The sequence below is a fragment of the Dunckerocampus dactyliophorus genome, chromosome 17 (assembly GCF_027744805.1).
Source record: "Dunckerocampus dactyliophorus isolate RoL2022-P2 chromosome 17, RoL_Ddac_1.1, whole genome shotgun sequence".
Lineage (NCBI taxonomy): Eukaryota > Metazoa > Chordata > Actinopteri > Syngnathiformes > Syngnathidae > Dunckerocampus > Dunckerocampus dactyliophorus.
Genome location: NC_072835.1, coordinates 10,138,800 through 10,155,306, shown reverse-complemented (window position 1 = coordinate 10,155,306; position 16,507 = coordinate 10,138,800). Strand labels below are relative to the sequence as shown.

At 40.9% G+C, this 16,507-nt stretch overlaps 2 protein-coding genes across 3 annotated transcripts in view; one reads left to right on the top strand and one right to left on the bottom strand.

The window, feature by feature from the left end:
* Nucleotides 1–8,126, top strand: part of LOC129170542 (cingulin-like protein 1) — a 64,750-nt gene extending 56,624 nt beyond the window's left edge. The window contains exons 17-22 of the mRNA XM_054758282.1: nt 2,110–2,199; nt 2,282–2,365; nt 2,718–2,836; nt 3,523–3,631; nt 5,016–5,179; nt 5,430–8,126. Of these exons, the coding sequence (XP_054614257.1) occupies nt 2,110–2,199; nt 2,282–2,365; nt 2,718–2,836; nt 3,523–3,631; nt 5,016–5,179; nt 5,430–5,577 (714 nt within the window). The 3' untranslated portion in view covers nt 5,578–8,126. The remainder of the gene's footprint in view (nt 1–2,109; nt 2,200–2,281; nt 2,366–2,717; nt 2,837–3,522; nt 3,632–5,015; nt 5,180–5,429) is intronic.
* The window catches only part of rab27b (RAB27B, member RAS oncogene family), a 61,183-nt gene continuing 46,703 nt past the window's right edge, over nt 2,028–16,507 (bottom strand). The window contains exons 4-6 of one of the 2 annotated variants that reach the window (XM_054758290.1): nt 16,066–16,169; nt 15,797–15,920; nt 2,028–15,540 (exon numbers count right to left, since the gene is read on the bottom strand). In XM_054758290.1, the coding sequence (XP_054614265.1) occupies nt 15,354–15,540; nt 15,797–15,920; nt 16,066–16,169 (415 nt within the window). In that variant the 3' untranslated portion in view covers nt 2,028–15,353. The remainder of the gene's footprint in view (nt 15,541–15,796; nt 15,921–16,065; nt 16,170–16,507) is intronic. The other variant, XM_054758289.1, reaches the window with a different exon arrangement.

The following is a 16,507-nucleotide window of genomic DNA, read 5'->3' as shown; positions in this document are numbered from 1 at the left end:
AGCGCAAACTTACATGGAGCCCTGGACACATCATGAATGTTTTTTTCATCACCCATGCATGTAACGAGGCACACGCACGCACGTTTCTACAAAATGAACCAACATCCGTATGTCAATAACTTTATGTTCTGTTGTTAAATAAGATAAAGTGGGAGATTTCTTATGACACAAACCAATAAGCTCTTTTTTACGCATCCACACAAACACTGAGTTTTTGAACATTTCAAATTCATCTGGTTACCCTCCAGGACCACCAGCAGATGCCGAAAATCCGCACGTAATTCATACACCCATAAAAATGTATATTTTTATCACTCAGATTGTGTCTCAGCACACAACTATGGTGTGTTCAAGGACCACAGAACAAAACGCTTGACCAAAAAAACTTTACCAGTCAAGCCTAAACATGTCAAAATGGTGACTAAGTTTAAACATACTGTATACCAGCCAAACATATTTTGCTTTACTAACAACGTCACACGGCCTTTTAAAATCTTATTTAAATATAATGAGAGTTTCATCCTTGAACGGAACTTTGTACTTCCAGCAGTTAATCAGATCGGATCCACTGTGTGTTTCCATGCACAGACCTGATGATTCAAACTGAGACGTCAACTTGAATTAATCAAGCAAACCAACAGTTTGGGGTTAATGCGGTATTAATTATGCAAATCCTATTTAGCAATCAATCATTGTGCATATTTTGAAATCCTAAAAATGGATCATGTCACTAATTCTGAAGATTCTTCATCTGTCCCATTTCTAAATAACTGATCACCACAAATGACCTCAAAGTAGATGCTGCTTGTATGTAATGTTTTTTATGATGACCTGTTATTTATACTGTGGGGAAATAATTATTTCATCCACTGCTGATTTTTGTAACTTCATGCAATACCTCTATATCAAGCTCACCTGGTGAGGTAAGGGTGATTGTGAGAAAGGCGAGGGTCCACCCCAGAATTACGCAGGAGGAGCATGTAAATGATTGCAACAGAGTTGGGACTACAATCACCAAGAAAACCATTCTTAACGTACTTTGCTGCAAACTTACCGTGCCTGCAAGGTCCTACGCTTAAGAGGACACATGTACAAGCCAGTCTGAAGTTTGCCAATAAACACCTGAAATTGAGCTCAATGGCATCATCAACCTGACTCGCTGTGCTTGGGGCGCTTTCTTTGCTAAGTGTCCTGAGGGTCCGATGACTGATGCCATGTACTGGATGAGAGCCTCCTGACCTTGACCATAACATTGATGATGACAGTGACTCAGAACATACAGTCACAACAACAAAGGAGTGGCTCAAGAAGAAGCTTTTTAAGATCCTGGAATGGCTTAGCCAGATTCCGGACCTTAATCCCATAGAAAATCTTTGGAGGGAGCAGAAACTTAGTGTTGCCAAGGGACAGCCTCAAAACTGATGAAAAATCCCTTGTGGTGTGTTGACTGTTGACTCGTGCTTGCCAACATGGGTTTCTCCATCATGTAGCCTTCTGAGGAATGTTTTGCTTGAGGACTAAATACTTATTTCCCGCAATCGAGTATATATTATGGGCCTGCAAAACAAAGGGCAGCAGCGCATCCTATTATTCCTCATACTTAACTAGCTATTAGGGGCCTGCAAAAACAGGAAGCAGCCCATCCTATTATTCCTTAGCATTTATTACGGGCCTGCAAAGTGCAGCGGCCTATCCTTTTATTCCTCGCACGTTACTATTTATTATGGGCCTGCAAAACAAAGCGCAGCAGCCCATCCTTTTATTCCTCATACTTATTTATTAACCCCAACACGTTATATCACCGGATGGGTCTCGATGGGAGAAAGAACTCTTCTGTGTAACCATGACAACATAATTGGCGACCAAAGTTGAAAACGGCCACTTTATTAAGAACCCACCCTCCACAGGCCCTACTGTGCGTATAACATAACCTGCAAGGATACAACGCTGGGCCTGAAATAAGCAAGAGGCAGGCCCATTTACAATTTTTGCAGAAATGTTTCTGGTTTTGTTGTCTTTGTTAAAATACTATAAAAAATGGACTGTTAATAGCTTCGTAATAAACATACATACTCTAATAATTATTTCCCCACTTTATGTGACTTTTAGGAGAAAATGATTGACCTCGAGAGTGATGTGGAGGAGCTGCATGACAGCGAGCAGCGATGGGCCGCCAAGCACAAGAGAGCTATTGAACAGGTAGAGTATGTGTGAATTAGTGTTTAGTTTTAATTTGATCAGATTATTTCAATGCTGTTGACACGTTTATGTTTTCTGTCAGACTGAGCAGCTGCAGCTGAAGCTGATTCAGGAAAAAGATCTGAACGACCAGCTGGAAACTGAGAAGGCCATCATGGAGCGTCAGGTGCGTGTCCTGTGTGGTTTGCACGTCCTTGTATTCTTGTATACAGTGTTTCTGATATACAGTATGTACGGGATATCACGTGGCCGGCCTGAAGTGAGGGTAGCAAAACTCTGGAAAAGTTTCATTCCGTTTTTTCATATCGTATATGATACATTGACTTTTTCAAAATGATGCACATTATGCAGTAATTGTAAATGAGTATATCTTGACATACAGACAATTGTGTTTTAGTGTTTAGCCATCGGTTTGCTGTAAAATATGAATAGATGTGTAGAAGAAGTATAGTCGTTTGACAATCATCAATGAATGCAATGAATGAATCACCTGCAAAAATTTTTGTGTCTCTGTGAAGTATCGTGAGCTGCGTGTGGAGTTGGACGACTTTCAGAGCGCCAAACCTTCAGATGATATCATCTCCAAGACGGAGACCCGAGTCAAAGAGCTGGAGAATGCTCTCAGAACTGAGGAGAGGTACTTATAGTATACTGTATAACATTTTACATATATGTATATGCAACTGGCATATAACCAGCTAAACATTTCTTCCAAGACATGGACATACACACTATTTCACACAATCAACTTGTTTTAAAACCATCCCAGAGCACCATTAAATAACAGCGTCATGAATGGATCCCCACATATTCCCACATTTTCATTTTTTTTCTGCAGAAAACACATCTCATTCACCGTAAGTTGGTAATAATGTATAAATACATGATAATACATGTCAAATATACAGCACACATGCACCACTGTTAGAAATCCCACAGTTTTTGTCTTTACGGCTCACGAATAATATTTTTTCATAAAGCTTTATGATCTCACACTTTGTTAAATGCATCATAGAAACTTCTATATAGCATATATTCTATATAACAGCTTAATAATAAAAGACAAACTGCCGTGTATCTGCGTAAGTGAGACTTTACATGTGTTTTAAGTGTGTGAGGCAGGGCTGAAACCTGGATTGAGAGAGAAGGGGCAATTGGCGGCTTCAGGCTTTTTGCCTGAAAATGGTACAAGCAGCAAACACATTTTTTTTTATTTATAGACTTATATGTATAAGTCTGGACCTTTTTATGTTAGCATCGAGGCATCCAAACAAGCAACATACAGTAGCTGCCTGTAAAGTAACCCCTGTGTGCTTTACGCAGGAGTAAAGCTGTCCTTAACAACACCATTGGTAAACTGGAGAGGAGGATCAATGAGCTTGGAGATCAGATGGAGGAGGAGCACAGGATAGCTGCTGAGCAAAAAGACCTGGTAACACTACACTACATAACTAATCAATACATGTTTCCAGTAAGGTAACCAAAATATTAGAAACATGCAATACAGTTCAACAATGCAAACTAAAACCACAATTATAAAGGTCAATTAACCTGACAGTGTTATATTGCATTGAGTGTCATTACGTGTGTTTGTGGCACTCTTATCTGTTAACAGATGTTTCTTTTACCGCCACCAATAAATGTGGACCACCACAAATAGATTTAGTGTTACCTGTTAGCGTTCATAAACATGTTATTTATGGGACTGTCTGTGAGAGTAGCCTGTCGTTCCAACGCTGCACAGTAGATGGCATCGTATCTCGCACCCGGTCTGCCAATAAGAAGACGTAGCATGAGGGATCAGTTGGCAACTTTAGTGAGTATACAGACACCTTTAGATGTGGTTTTTCAAAAAAGTGACTAGTGACAAATCTAGCGAACAATTTTGATCTTATTGGACGCATCTAAAAGCACTCACAAGGCTCCGTCTTGCTTGTGAAATCCAAAAAACACAAAAAGAAGTTCATTTTCATTTGTAAACATACAGTATCTGTTTTGCTTTTCATGATTCCAAACTTGGCGACGTATTTTCTCAAAAGACAAATCTAGCAAATTTTTCTTGCGTCGTTGGAGAGTTTTCTGGTATTTGGGGACTTAAAAGTGAAAGCACGTATTGTTCTGCGGTTTCTGCTGAGACGTCCCGAAGCAGTCACAAGCCGTCTGTGCACTGTCAGCTCCACACTTAGAGCATAGTGGAGCTCCACGCATCCATGAATGACGCATGCGCGAGGCACGATGCCGTCAGGATGCATCTCACCCTGTTTTACAGAGCGGGATCTAAAACGTAAATGTTTCTTAATCTTCATTAAATTACTACTCATTACACTCAAGCTTCATTCGGACTCTGTCAGTGTGTCACAACGTGTGATGGGAGAATCACACAACGATAAATGAAAGAAGTGTTCCTAACTGCAAGATAAAAGGTGGAGGCTGGAGGCGAGTCCTGATGTAATTATTACGCTGTCTGGATATTGAGAGGCACTGGCCGGGATAAAATATTACAATTATTTTATTTTTATGAATACAATGAATTAAATGAACAAACTAAGAATTAAGTTTGCTGTTTGAAACATCGTATGCAAATAATATGCAAATTAGCCAATGACATCATCTAGCGACTTCTAGGACAGCCAATAGCTACATTTCTTACTGAGGGTTTGGCAACAGTGTGCATCATGGCCAAATTATGCAAATTAAACAAGAAATCGCCGAAACCCCCACCACAAATAGATTACAGTCCTGTGGGAAACCCCGCTTAGTTTTAATGCCTACTTCACCCTCCCGCATCCCTAATGTCTCTCTGATCGGTCATACAGATGACGCAGAGAATCCGCTCTCTCAAGCGCCAGCTAAACGAGGCAGAGGAAGAGGCGAGCCGGAGAGACGCTCAGTTGCGTCACAGCCAACGGGAGCTGGCCGAGGAGAGGGAGTCCAACGGACGACTTCAGAGGCAACTGCTCGACCAACACCTGCAGATAAAGTAAGACCAAAAACATACTTACCTTACGTCACGTAGCAGCTGAAGGTTTCATGTCCAAAGTCATTGTTTAGACGGTGTTTCTTGTGACTCTAAAGCTGAGGTCACAACCGGAGATACGATTTTTTTTTGGCCGTACGATTTGTTGTAGGAACCCATACCACCGGTTGCGGCAATGCCGGTGTGCATTCACCTTCTGCACCCGCAGAAACAAACAAATATTAGTAATTATTCTCGCTCTCTCTCTCTTCAGTCGAAAGGATACTCTGACCATTCGTCAGACTCTAGATAACCTGCGGCTGGACCTCAGCGTTGACGATGACGATGAAGTAGAGCCGAAACAGCAAGAGAAGAAAGAAGAGAAAGTGCCGGAACAGATCAGTAAGGTCACCGAGGTTTAACACAGCCCGACGTCCGCGTGTTAGACCAGAGTGAGGAGGATCCCGGCGGGCGTGCACTGTCAGCGCCTTCAACACACACCTGCATCAGAACATAGTATTAAATATTGCACGCTGCTTTCATGGGGGCCCCGCTTCTCGTAGAAATCATGCAGACATTCGTAACGTACCACTGCCACGTCACAGAGCACGTGTGCATTCATTCACTAATTAGCCGTACAGCGACATGAAATTCTTTACGGTTTAAGTGCACATTGGAATAGCAAACAATCCGCTGCACAAAATGTTACATGCTGACCAGAATGATGCCTCCTTTGTTCTTTTACATGTACATCTCTAAAAGGTGTGTATGTACACAATGTACCCACACGCCAAAAACATTACAGCCACTTATGTCATCCAATTAGGGATGCACCGATACACGTTTTCACTTCTGATCCAATTCCAATACCTGACTTTGGATATCTGTCAATAATACAGTGGAACCCGCTTAAGTCGACAACCCGACAACTCATCAAGTCCCGGCCCACCGTGTTCTTCTACCTGCTTAGGTCGACATAGACATACATAGTCCACCACTTTTGTTGGCATATAGTTTGAGACCCAAAGGGGTCATTCCCATGATAAAGAGCTCAGTTGGTAACTTCATCGTTATCACCAGCAGCGACATAACTACTGTCCAGTTGAACATGGAAACATGCACACAGTGACTTCCTGTTGCATACCTTTCAACCCGTATTTCGACCTTCTCTCACAATATTTGAACTTTCCTCAAAAAAACAAACAAAGGTGACGGCATCCGTGTTTGAACCACAGCAAGCTCCAAGAACAACTCTCGAGGTCGCCCTCAGATGGGCTCACACACAGGAAGTGCAATCACGTCGATCCTCCATACATCTCGGGAGTTCCACTCTTCCTTCACTCCGCTCAGGAGCTCCCGTGCCTGCTCCACACCATCAAACATCAGGCAGATGTCATCTGCGTAGTCCAGGTCTGCAAGGACTACAGCAGGGATTCTTCTTGACCTCCTAGGTGTAGTGGTGAAGCCAAGCTCCTGCTCCCGCCCAGTAACGGCTTACCCATCCCGCGTTATCACATTGGCTCTTGTGTCCCTGTACATGGCTTCTATCGCCCGATGCAGGTTGGGAGGCTTTAGGCCATAGGCTTTAGGGCTTTTAACTGGCATGCTTTTATTTTGAAGCTTATTTTACACTGAACTGGATATACCTGTCAATATTTGTATTTGAAAAAAAGGGTAATTATCCGGAAAATAAGGGAATATATGGGAAATATTTTCACATTTCCCTTTCCAAATGCAAATGTTGAAGTATAGTATATCATGTTCAGTGCAAAATGAGCTTCAAAATAAAAGCATGTCAGTACTAACTTTCTACCACAGCAACCAAAACAATGTACCCATTTATTTATTAGGTTGAAAGCTACCGGAAGAAAGATTCGATCTATCTATCTAACTATCATTACCACAGCAGCTCTGTTAGATAAAAGTATACAATATTGTATGAAAACAGAAGAATTCCAATAAAAATACACACACAACAGGTTCAAAAATGCTTCATGATCACCTATTCTCTAAAAAAAAAAAAAAGTGCTATTCTATTTTTGAAAATGTGTTTCATAATTTAAAAAAAAAACACATTAGGACCTGTGATTAAAACTTGAATTTGTTATTTGATGTACTCGATGCAATCATTTAGTCCACGAAATCCATTCTAGATAGATTTTCCCACGGAAGCTTGGTGACAATCCACATTGGTCATACTGGTTGCTCACATCTTGCAGGGTTGTGACAGAAAACGGCATAAAAGCGAAGAGAGGGAAAAAAAAATCACACAATAATTTATAGTGAATGTATTTTGTGTTTATGTTGTGTATGTCATTGGTGTTTTTCTGGATTTTCTGTCTTTTCTAATCACTTGAGGGGGTACATGTGATTTTAGAGAATGAAACATATATGTACATATACTTCTAAAGTGCTGACTCAAGTATTTTATGGGGTGTAACTGCTGCACGGAACTTACTTATTGTGCCTCGTATCAAGAAAAACAAAACAAAACTCATCAACATGTGCTTTAACATCCAGACTGTAAAAGAAAGGTTTCATCGCAGGATTTTAAAAAAAGTACTTAAATGAGTACATTTGGATTGTTAAAGTCAATATTTAGTTTCAGGCCATTGAGTTTTGTGTTCTTTGAGCCGACCAAGTCCACCTTTATTTTTACATATATGCAATATATTATAAACCTAATATTCAGATCTAATCTGGATTATCTATTTTGTTTACATTTGCTGGTGTATTTTACTGTTCATGCTGTTAGGAATACATTCATTTTGGTTCATGACATCGCTATCATATTTTATTGCTGGTTTTTCTGCATCACACAAGCTATTTACATTTACACATTAAATGGTACTAGTATTCCTTTTTTTTTTTTTTGCAATAACACACATGTATGCTGGTTCTGCTGGATATTTATTGTTTTTCCACATTCTCTCTTTGGTGAGAAGTTCCCTAAATAAATTCTTCTCCACAGTAAACCAGTGTCTGTGCTTGCTTTACTGGCGCTGCAGTTTCTATCACATGCATTACACATTACTTACAGACATACAGTAACATATTAGATTTTAGCACTGCACTTGAGTATTTCGACACTGTTATGTTAATAGTCAGTGTCTCCCACAGGACTGCAATCTATTTGTGGTTGTGAGTTGCAGGAGGTGTAGATGACGTCCTAGTCCAGGGGCCGCCAACCTTTACCATCAAAAGAGACATTTTGCCTCCCCTTTCAGTAAAAAAAAAAAAAAAAATGTCGGGAGCCACAAAACATTACACAATTTATAAACTTGTTACAAAATTAATCAAACACAAGTGCACCTACATTTGTACGCCTACTCTGAAACCATTTAAACACTTTACTCTAAGTCTTACTGTGTGGTTCCCATATTTGTGTAAAATTCAAACAAAATGTAGCCAACTTTAAGACAAAAAAAGTCCCATATCCGCATACCTGCGCTAAATTGTCATCAGTAACCATTCTATTGGTCCTGTCCTTGACTGTCTTTGCAAAGAGACGCATTCTTTCATTTTCTCAATAATATGCTGTTTATTAGTTTTAATTCAGAGAAGAGATGCGCTGATATTTTTATGAACTATTCTTTCATGTATTCTCCATTTGTGAATGGCTTCCCATCTCATGAGCAACCCAGTGGCGATTTTCTCGCTAAATCTGGCGACTTTCCAAACCCTCTGGGTGACTTAATATCTCAAACGCGACTAGCGACAAATGCAAAGACTTCTCCTGACGTCGCTGGGAGATTTTTCTGGTATTTAGAGACGTGAAAGCGAAAGCACATATTGTTCTGAGCGGTGAGTGCACAGCCAGCTGCAGCAGCACACTATCTGCCTCTCCTGGAAGTCACCACCTCGGTGATTAGCGTGTCACGGGCTCCGAACACGTAGTTATAAAACAGATTTCTGTGCTCTTGTTAAATTGATTTAATTTACGTAATTTACGTAACTTGCTTCAGACTCAACTTTTTTCTCTCCCACAGTGAGACTCAATGCATACACTAGCCTAGGTTCCCCTCTTTTACTCATCCAATCAGCAGTCAGAATGCAGTCTAGATGCGTCCACGGACTTGCGGTGCGTCGGATATTTCACACTCTTTTCGAAAACGCAAATTTCCCTTACTTCGATGTTGAAAAAAAATCACCGAAGGGAGCCGCATCAAGGAGACTGAAGAGCCGCATGTGGCTCCGGAGCCGCGGGTTGCCGACCCCTGTATCGTTGCAAAAATGCAAAAAAGTTCATGTGTATATTTTATACAGCATTGACATCCCATGTTGGCACACACACACATAACGTGATATTTTTATTTAGGGTAGTTGAAATAAAATGCTTTTTTGTAGTTCTTTTTTTATTTTTGGATTTGGCACATTGGCATATTAAAGGTGACAAAGCACAGAAACCTTTTGAAACAGATCCATGGTGCACGATACAAAACTTTGAAATGACTGAAATAAACATATCATATACTCTCATATATAGAACTTGTTTTTTTCTGTATTCTTACTAAAAGGGCCACAGAAATGTTAGAATTTATGATAAACTGCTGACCCACTTTAGCCCTACAAGCATCTTTGGGGAAGAAAAGAAATACAAAGATAGCAAGAAGGTCTTTCTTATTTCTTGTGCAAATCAACACTTGGAAACTACTTTTCATCTTGTAAGGCAGTTGGAGGTGTCACGCAATTTCAAAAAAAATTGTTGACTTGCACAAAAGCAGGTAAGTACTGTCGTTGTCAGATACGTTTAAGTCTTTATAAGCAAGCAATGAGTGTAAGTAGACGCAAATAAAACAATAATAGCACAAAGTGCTGTTTTGGAAGGAAGCAAACTAAGTGAAGAACAAGAAAGTCTTCAACTTATGTTTAATACACCACTCACAAAAAGTTCAGGATGTTCGGCTTTGGGGTGAAACTTAGTATGAACAATTTCACTTTTGTGATTTGCAAAAAGAACTGAAACGTTGAGCAGCTGGATTGTGCATTCAAAGGTTTACAGGAGGTCAAATTAAGTTCACCTGTGAAAGTTACAGTGCTTTTTTTTTTTTTTAAAGTTTCATCCTGAAATTTCACCCCAAAGCCAAACATCCTGAACTTTATGTGAGTAGTGTGTGTCATTTGGGGGGGGCTGACCGGACTAGTGACATATAGGTGAAAAGAAAAGATACCGATAATTTGACATCTTCCTTGCCACATGCAACACTTTTACCAGTTTTGAAAATGCAAAAAAAAAAACCCAAAAAATACTGTTTTTGTGTAAGATTGTTAATTGCTGGGTTGCACGCGACGTCACATCCGGTTGTCTGTGGAGTTAAAAGCGAAACTTCAGTAAACATGCACTGTTTTTGCAAAGTTATCACTATGATAGGCCATCGGAAGGGGAAAAAACGCTCAAGAAACAACCAAAACGCAGAGAAAGGTGGCTGCTGAGCCTCTCTCTCTCAAAGGGGCGGACCTACCATTATGCAAACACAGGCAATTGCCGGGGGGCCCCAAACGTCTCATAAAAACGTTTTTTTTGTCCATTTTATATTACATGCTACTGTTTTAGTCTTAATTCGCGAACTGAAAACTACATCAAAATGTGTAGTCTTTCATAAGTGTTTTGACCGCTGCCCCTCCCTTCTCATGCAATGGACTATTCCATGTTACCGCGCATGTCTGGAAGACCCGAGCGAGGCAAGCAAACTTGTTGGTGTGGAGTTACCCCAGTGTATCGAAGAGGAGGCACAGCCAGGCGAGTGGAAAACAGTTTGTTTTTTTTTTTAAATGTTTTATCAAAACTATCGAAGGTGTCAGCCTTTTCCACAGTCACAAGGTCCGAGTACAGCAGCACCGCTACTGATAGTGTCAACCGAGAACCATAGAAATGAAGCCGAGTGGCGCTTTTCACCACAATGACGTGGGTATTAAAATGGGAAACTATAGTAAATGTTGCTCAATGTTCTTATCAATTACAGTAAAAGCGTTGAGATGATTGACTTGGGTAATAATAACCCCCCAGGAGGATTTCAAGGGCTTTATCTAGTTCAGTAAATAGGGGAATTTTCTCATTCACACTTGTTAGAAGATGGTAAACATGAATAGTTCATGTTGTTTTGGGGGGGAGTGGAGGGCGAGCTATGTAACTAGCAACTTCAGCTGGGAGATAACTGTAACACAGCTCAAAAGCAGGAAAGAAAGTGGTCTAAATTCCATAAACATATTTTGTAAAAATGTAAAAAAAAAAAAAAAAAAACTAAATACGAAGACTAAATACGCCCCTGCTCTCCCGTCAAGTGGAGCAGAGTCTAAACACGAGTTTAACTGACAAGCAAAATTGATACTAAGACCAAAGTTAAAATATTGTTAGAAGAAATTGTTGTGAAAATCTGAAATGCAGAAAGAATTGTCCCACAACAGAAAACTACAGATTCATCATTTCGTCATATCGCCTCATCTAAATGTTAAATCCAAGTGTAGAAGTGCATCATTATTCAATAAACAGCATAAATAAATCACCAAGATTACAAAGGCTGCTCTGTTGCAAGACAATAAGATGGAACAGTAACATTTAAAAGAGAGGGGAAAGCCTGCCGGGAGGAACTGTGTAGTAGAAGTCTGGGATTCCCTGCTTAGTCTGCTGCCCCCGTGACCCGACCCCGGATAAGCGGAAGAGAAAATGAATGGATGGACGTGTCTAACACGTGTTCATCACTGACTGATCACCTTGTTTTCAACTATTTCATGTCTTTATGAAACAAAATATGCGCACACGCACACACAATTGGAGCAAATTATGTCAAAGGCATCCACTGTTAGTCGCATTGATCTGCCAAATCCTCCCCCATCACTGGACGTGACGCGGACCGGACCGTCTCTATGTCACATGGTTGCAACCCAGCAATGAAGTGAATGAAGGAAGGTACTCGTCTCTGTTCAGTTGGTCACTTTCCTTGGACACAGGAGGGCTTTGCCGGCAAAAACGATTTGAAAGAGCCTGTAGTAGTTTTTGCTTTCGTTCACTTATGTTAGTTAACATCCACATGCAACAATGGTGTGGTAGGGGTAGGTGTGGCACACGTCTGCACTTCATGGCTGAGGGCGAGGGTTTGAGTGCCACTCATGGTTGCATCCTGCGTAAAAAGTAAGTCAAAACCATTCGTGTGATCGACTCACTGTGGAAACTAATTTTTAAAAATGATCTGGAATAAGAGGCCATAATGGCTGCGTTTATGTATTGTTCTGTTCACACGTAAGGTTTTTTGTTGCCTAAAGTCTTTGTACTGTCTTTTATTGTGATTATAATCAGAATCCACAATATAACGGAAAAATCATTCAGCGAGGTTGTAAAAACTTCAAGTATTAGTTTCAGTATCTGCAATACTGGCCCTGTATTGACTTGGTATCGGATCGATACCAACATTTGCAGTATGGCCACCCCTACTGTGCAGAATGTCAAATATGAATTTAAATAGCTCCTCTTGAAAAATATTTTATTACGTGTAAAATGTTGACTTCCACATTATTATCATCGATATATTAAACAAGCATGGCTATCATGGATATGAATATATTTTTCCTCCATTGCACATGTTCCATGCTGCAGGCATATGGGTGTGACAGTATCAACGCTAATGTACGCAAAACAACAACAATGCCTAACACATTTGGCTTTAATTCCCACTAAAATGCAGGCGGTGTAAGCATATTACTGTATCATGCTTCACTTTTTTTGCATTTCTTTCAGCAAAAATACGTTTGCACAAGCTCATCCTGTTCAGGATCACGAGGGAACCGGAGCCTATCCCAGCTGACTTTGAGCAATGCTCCACCCGGAGGCCGATATCGATGTGGACAAGCCCATGCATTTGATTTGTCATAACATTTGTAATAAATTGATATAATTAAGTTTCTAAAGGTACACGGCGTTGTTGTAAAATGTAACAAAGTTCTGCATCATATAACAGGGATCATGAATATTTACCTTGGTTACCTTGTTAATTTGTTCCAAAAAGGTCCCGCGAAAACCCAAAATATACATTTTAAAGAATTTTTTACATGCAGAAAACAATACAAAATAATTATAAATGACAAATAGATGAAACATATTGTCCCGGAGAGCTCAAATTCAATAGTGTTTGTCACCTTCTTTATCAAATTGCTGGCACTCCCAACTTTTTTGGCCCGATGGTGGGTTATTTTGCAGTCATACTCAATAAAGACCAAAAAAAGCACGGTCAGTAAGTCACTAGCGTCTAATGTGCTTTGTTTGGGCATTTGATTTCGCGGAACAATACAGTACAGGGCACAAAAATGCAATGATGCTCGGGCGCGTGACAACCGAGGTTTGACTGTATTGAAAACCACTTAGAAAGTCAGTATCTGGTCTTAGGTAGAAACCCACAGAGGTTCGCAGACAACTTCTTGACAAACAAAAAGGTGAACGGTTCCATTGATGCCATCAGTGCCGCACGGTGACCTAGTGGTTAGCATGTCTGCCTCACAGACAGGAGATCCGGGTTTGAATCTCAGTTGGAACATGTCTGTGTTGCTTTGTATAATCTCCCTGTCCTTGTGTGTGTTTTCTCCGGGTACTCCAGCTTCCTCCCACATCCCCAAAACATCTCGTTTGTATATACTGTATGTGCTCTGTGATTGAATGGGGACCAGATGAGGGTGTACCATGTCTCTTTCCCAAAGTCAGCCGGGATAGGCTCCAGCTCTAATGAGGACAAAGAGTATAGAAAATGAATGGATGGCTCCTCACCAATACTTAATGCAGTTTTATTATAATCATTCTTGCAGTTTATTTATTTTAAATAATCACGTTTTTCGCTTGGGTTGTGTTCCAGGACCACCAGCGAATGGCAAAAAAACACAAGTAACTGAGACAACCATAAAAATGTCTATTTTTGTCACATGGCTCGCTCACCCTAAAAACCCTCCAGCTGATGTTCTCCTCTGATTTTGGATTAACATTTGCAATAAGAGTGACTCTTGTAATTATTGGACCCCCCCTTCTCTCTTCAATATGCCTCACACACTTATGAAACACATTTAAAGTATAAAATGTATAGGTACTCACCACTAATGAATGGTAATGTAAAATAATCGATTAACAGATGGAATCGGAGTCGCGGTGTAGACAGTCACAGTACACAACTATGGTGCATTCCATGACCGCCGAACAAAGTGCGAAATCTCAACGCTTGATGAAAAAACATTATCAGAGAAGCATAAAGACAAACATGTAACAAATGGTGGGTGTTTTTTTTAACAGTGGTACATGTATTCTGTACATGTTACCTGGATCATCACCCTCCATCCATCTTCTTTGCCGCTTACCCTCACTAGGGTCGCAGGTATGCTGGAGCCTATCCCAGCAGACTTCGGGAGAGAGGCAGGGAACACCCCGGACTGGCTGTATCATCACATATTTATAAATTATTACCAACCTATGGTGAACGAGATGTGTTTTCTGTGGAAAAAACAGAAAAAAAATGCTGAATCCACTGTATATATCAGAATGATGCAAGCTAGTGGTGGCTTTCACGATGAACGATACACGCTGCGGCCACAACCGTTGCTAGAAATTCAGGCAAAATGTGGAACCAAACCAAACCCTGGCTTGAGTGGGTAATAAAGGCCCAGCATAGAAACCATTGTGCAATGGGGAAAAACCTTGAATAACCACACATTGGCACAGACGGGGCTGCTCGATATGATCGTGAGGGCCAGTTAATTCCGTTTAAACTGGTTGCGGTGTCAGCCATAACAGGAAGCAATGTGTTTGGAAGTCAAGCAGAAATCTGGATTGGTATTTAGAACATTTCTTAGCTCTTAAACAAGTCCCAGTATTACTACGACTGCCATACGATCAGAAAGTGATCAGACCATTTAATCCACCAGCGAGCAGAGACTGGGACCATGCAGGGCTGAATAGCAGACTGCAGGTTCAATTAGGCACAGTAAAATGTCTTTTCCTCCCCCTCAAGTGACACAGGCCAACTGACTGCAGTAGCTTTAACCACCATTAGAGGGGGCACTAGCTTTGTTTTAATGTCAGCGTGGCAAAGGAAGAAAGGAGTGGAAAAGAAAGTAATCGTTGATCATGGACAGTTTTGGCAACAAACGGTGGACAAGAAGACGCATGCAAGCAAAGGTGAGGAGAGACAGATCAAGTCAAAGGTCATTTCCTGAATCAACTCTTCATCTAGCATGCACATTTCTTCTCGTCGGGCGGTGCGGTGGACAGCTTTGTGGTGCCCGTGCCGTTAGAAGGCTCGGCAGGTGGTTTGTCCACACACTGCTCCATCCTCTTCATCACCAGGTCCAACAGCGTGATCACCGACTTGTCCACTTCCACCCCGGTTGCTGCACTCGTCTCGAAATATGGGATCCTGGCAGCCAGGAAACAAAATCTTCAGGAAATGGAATGACTTCTGTTCCCAATTTAAATTATTTCAGTTTTGGATTCCTTTCATTGCAAACGTGAAGTAAATGTAGGCAAGGATGACACCACCCTCCTATTGGTGGAAAAGGCTGCATGTCAACCATTCAAAATACCATTTGGTTGCTGAGGCCAAGCCGGTCAACCATCATTGATCTACAACACGTCATAGAACGGAACTCATTGATGATGATCAATGAACTTACCCGTATTTGTCTGCCAACTCCTTTGCTTGTTTTTCCTGAACCTCGCGCTGGTCTGCCAGGTCTGCTTTGTTTCCAACCAACACTATATCTGGGTTCTCACAGTAGGCGTTGGCCTGTAGTTGACCTGGAAGTCAACACAAGTTCCCGATGAAGCTCTCATGATTGTCCACATGCCAATGTGGAGGTGCAAAATGGCAACCCTAGCCCTACCCTGCCGAGATGTCTATGCATTTTAAAAAGAATACGAATCATGTGTAATGTCAACATACTCATCCAGTTTCTGACATTGAGGAAACTCTGCTGGCTGGTGAGATCGAACATCAGCAGGAAGCCCATGGCGTCCCTGAAGAACGCCGTTGTCAGGCTGCGGAACCTACAACACAAATAAGTAAATGTTGTAAAATGTAAACTGCTATAAACTGTTTTTAAAGAGTGCTCATAAACTTGTTTCACATCTTTTACACTTAGAGCCTAAGAAAACATCCATAAAATGATATAACTGACTGACTCACGGTGCAGCAACTCAGCCGACCTTGATAAATAAATTCAACAGCTCACAACCTTCACTAAGTAAAGATTGTGCACATGCACAGGAGCAACGTATAATGATGTGTGAAAGTGTATGCAAACATGTCAGACAATAATAATCGTATGCGAGTCCCATTCCGCAAACATGACATCAAACTGATTATGCTAGCAGTCATTTTTAGA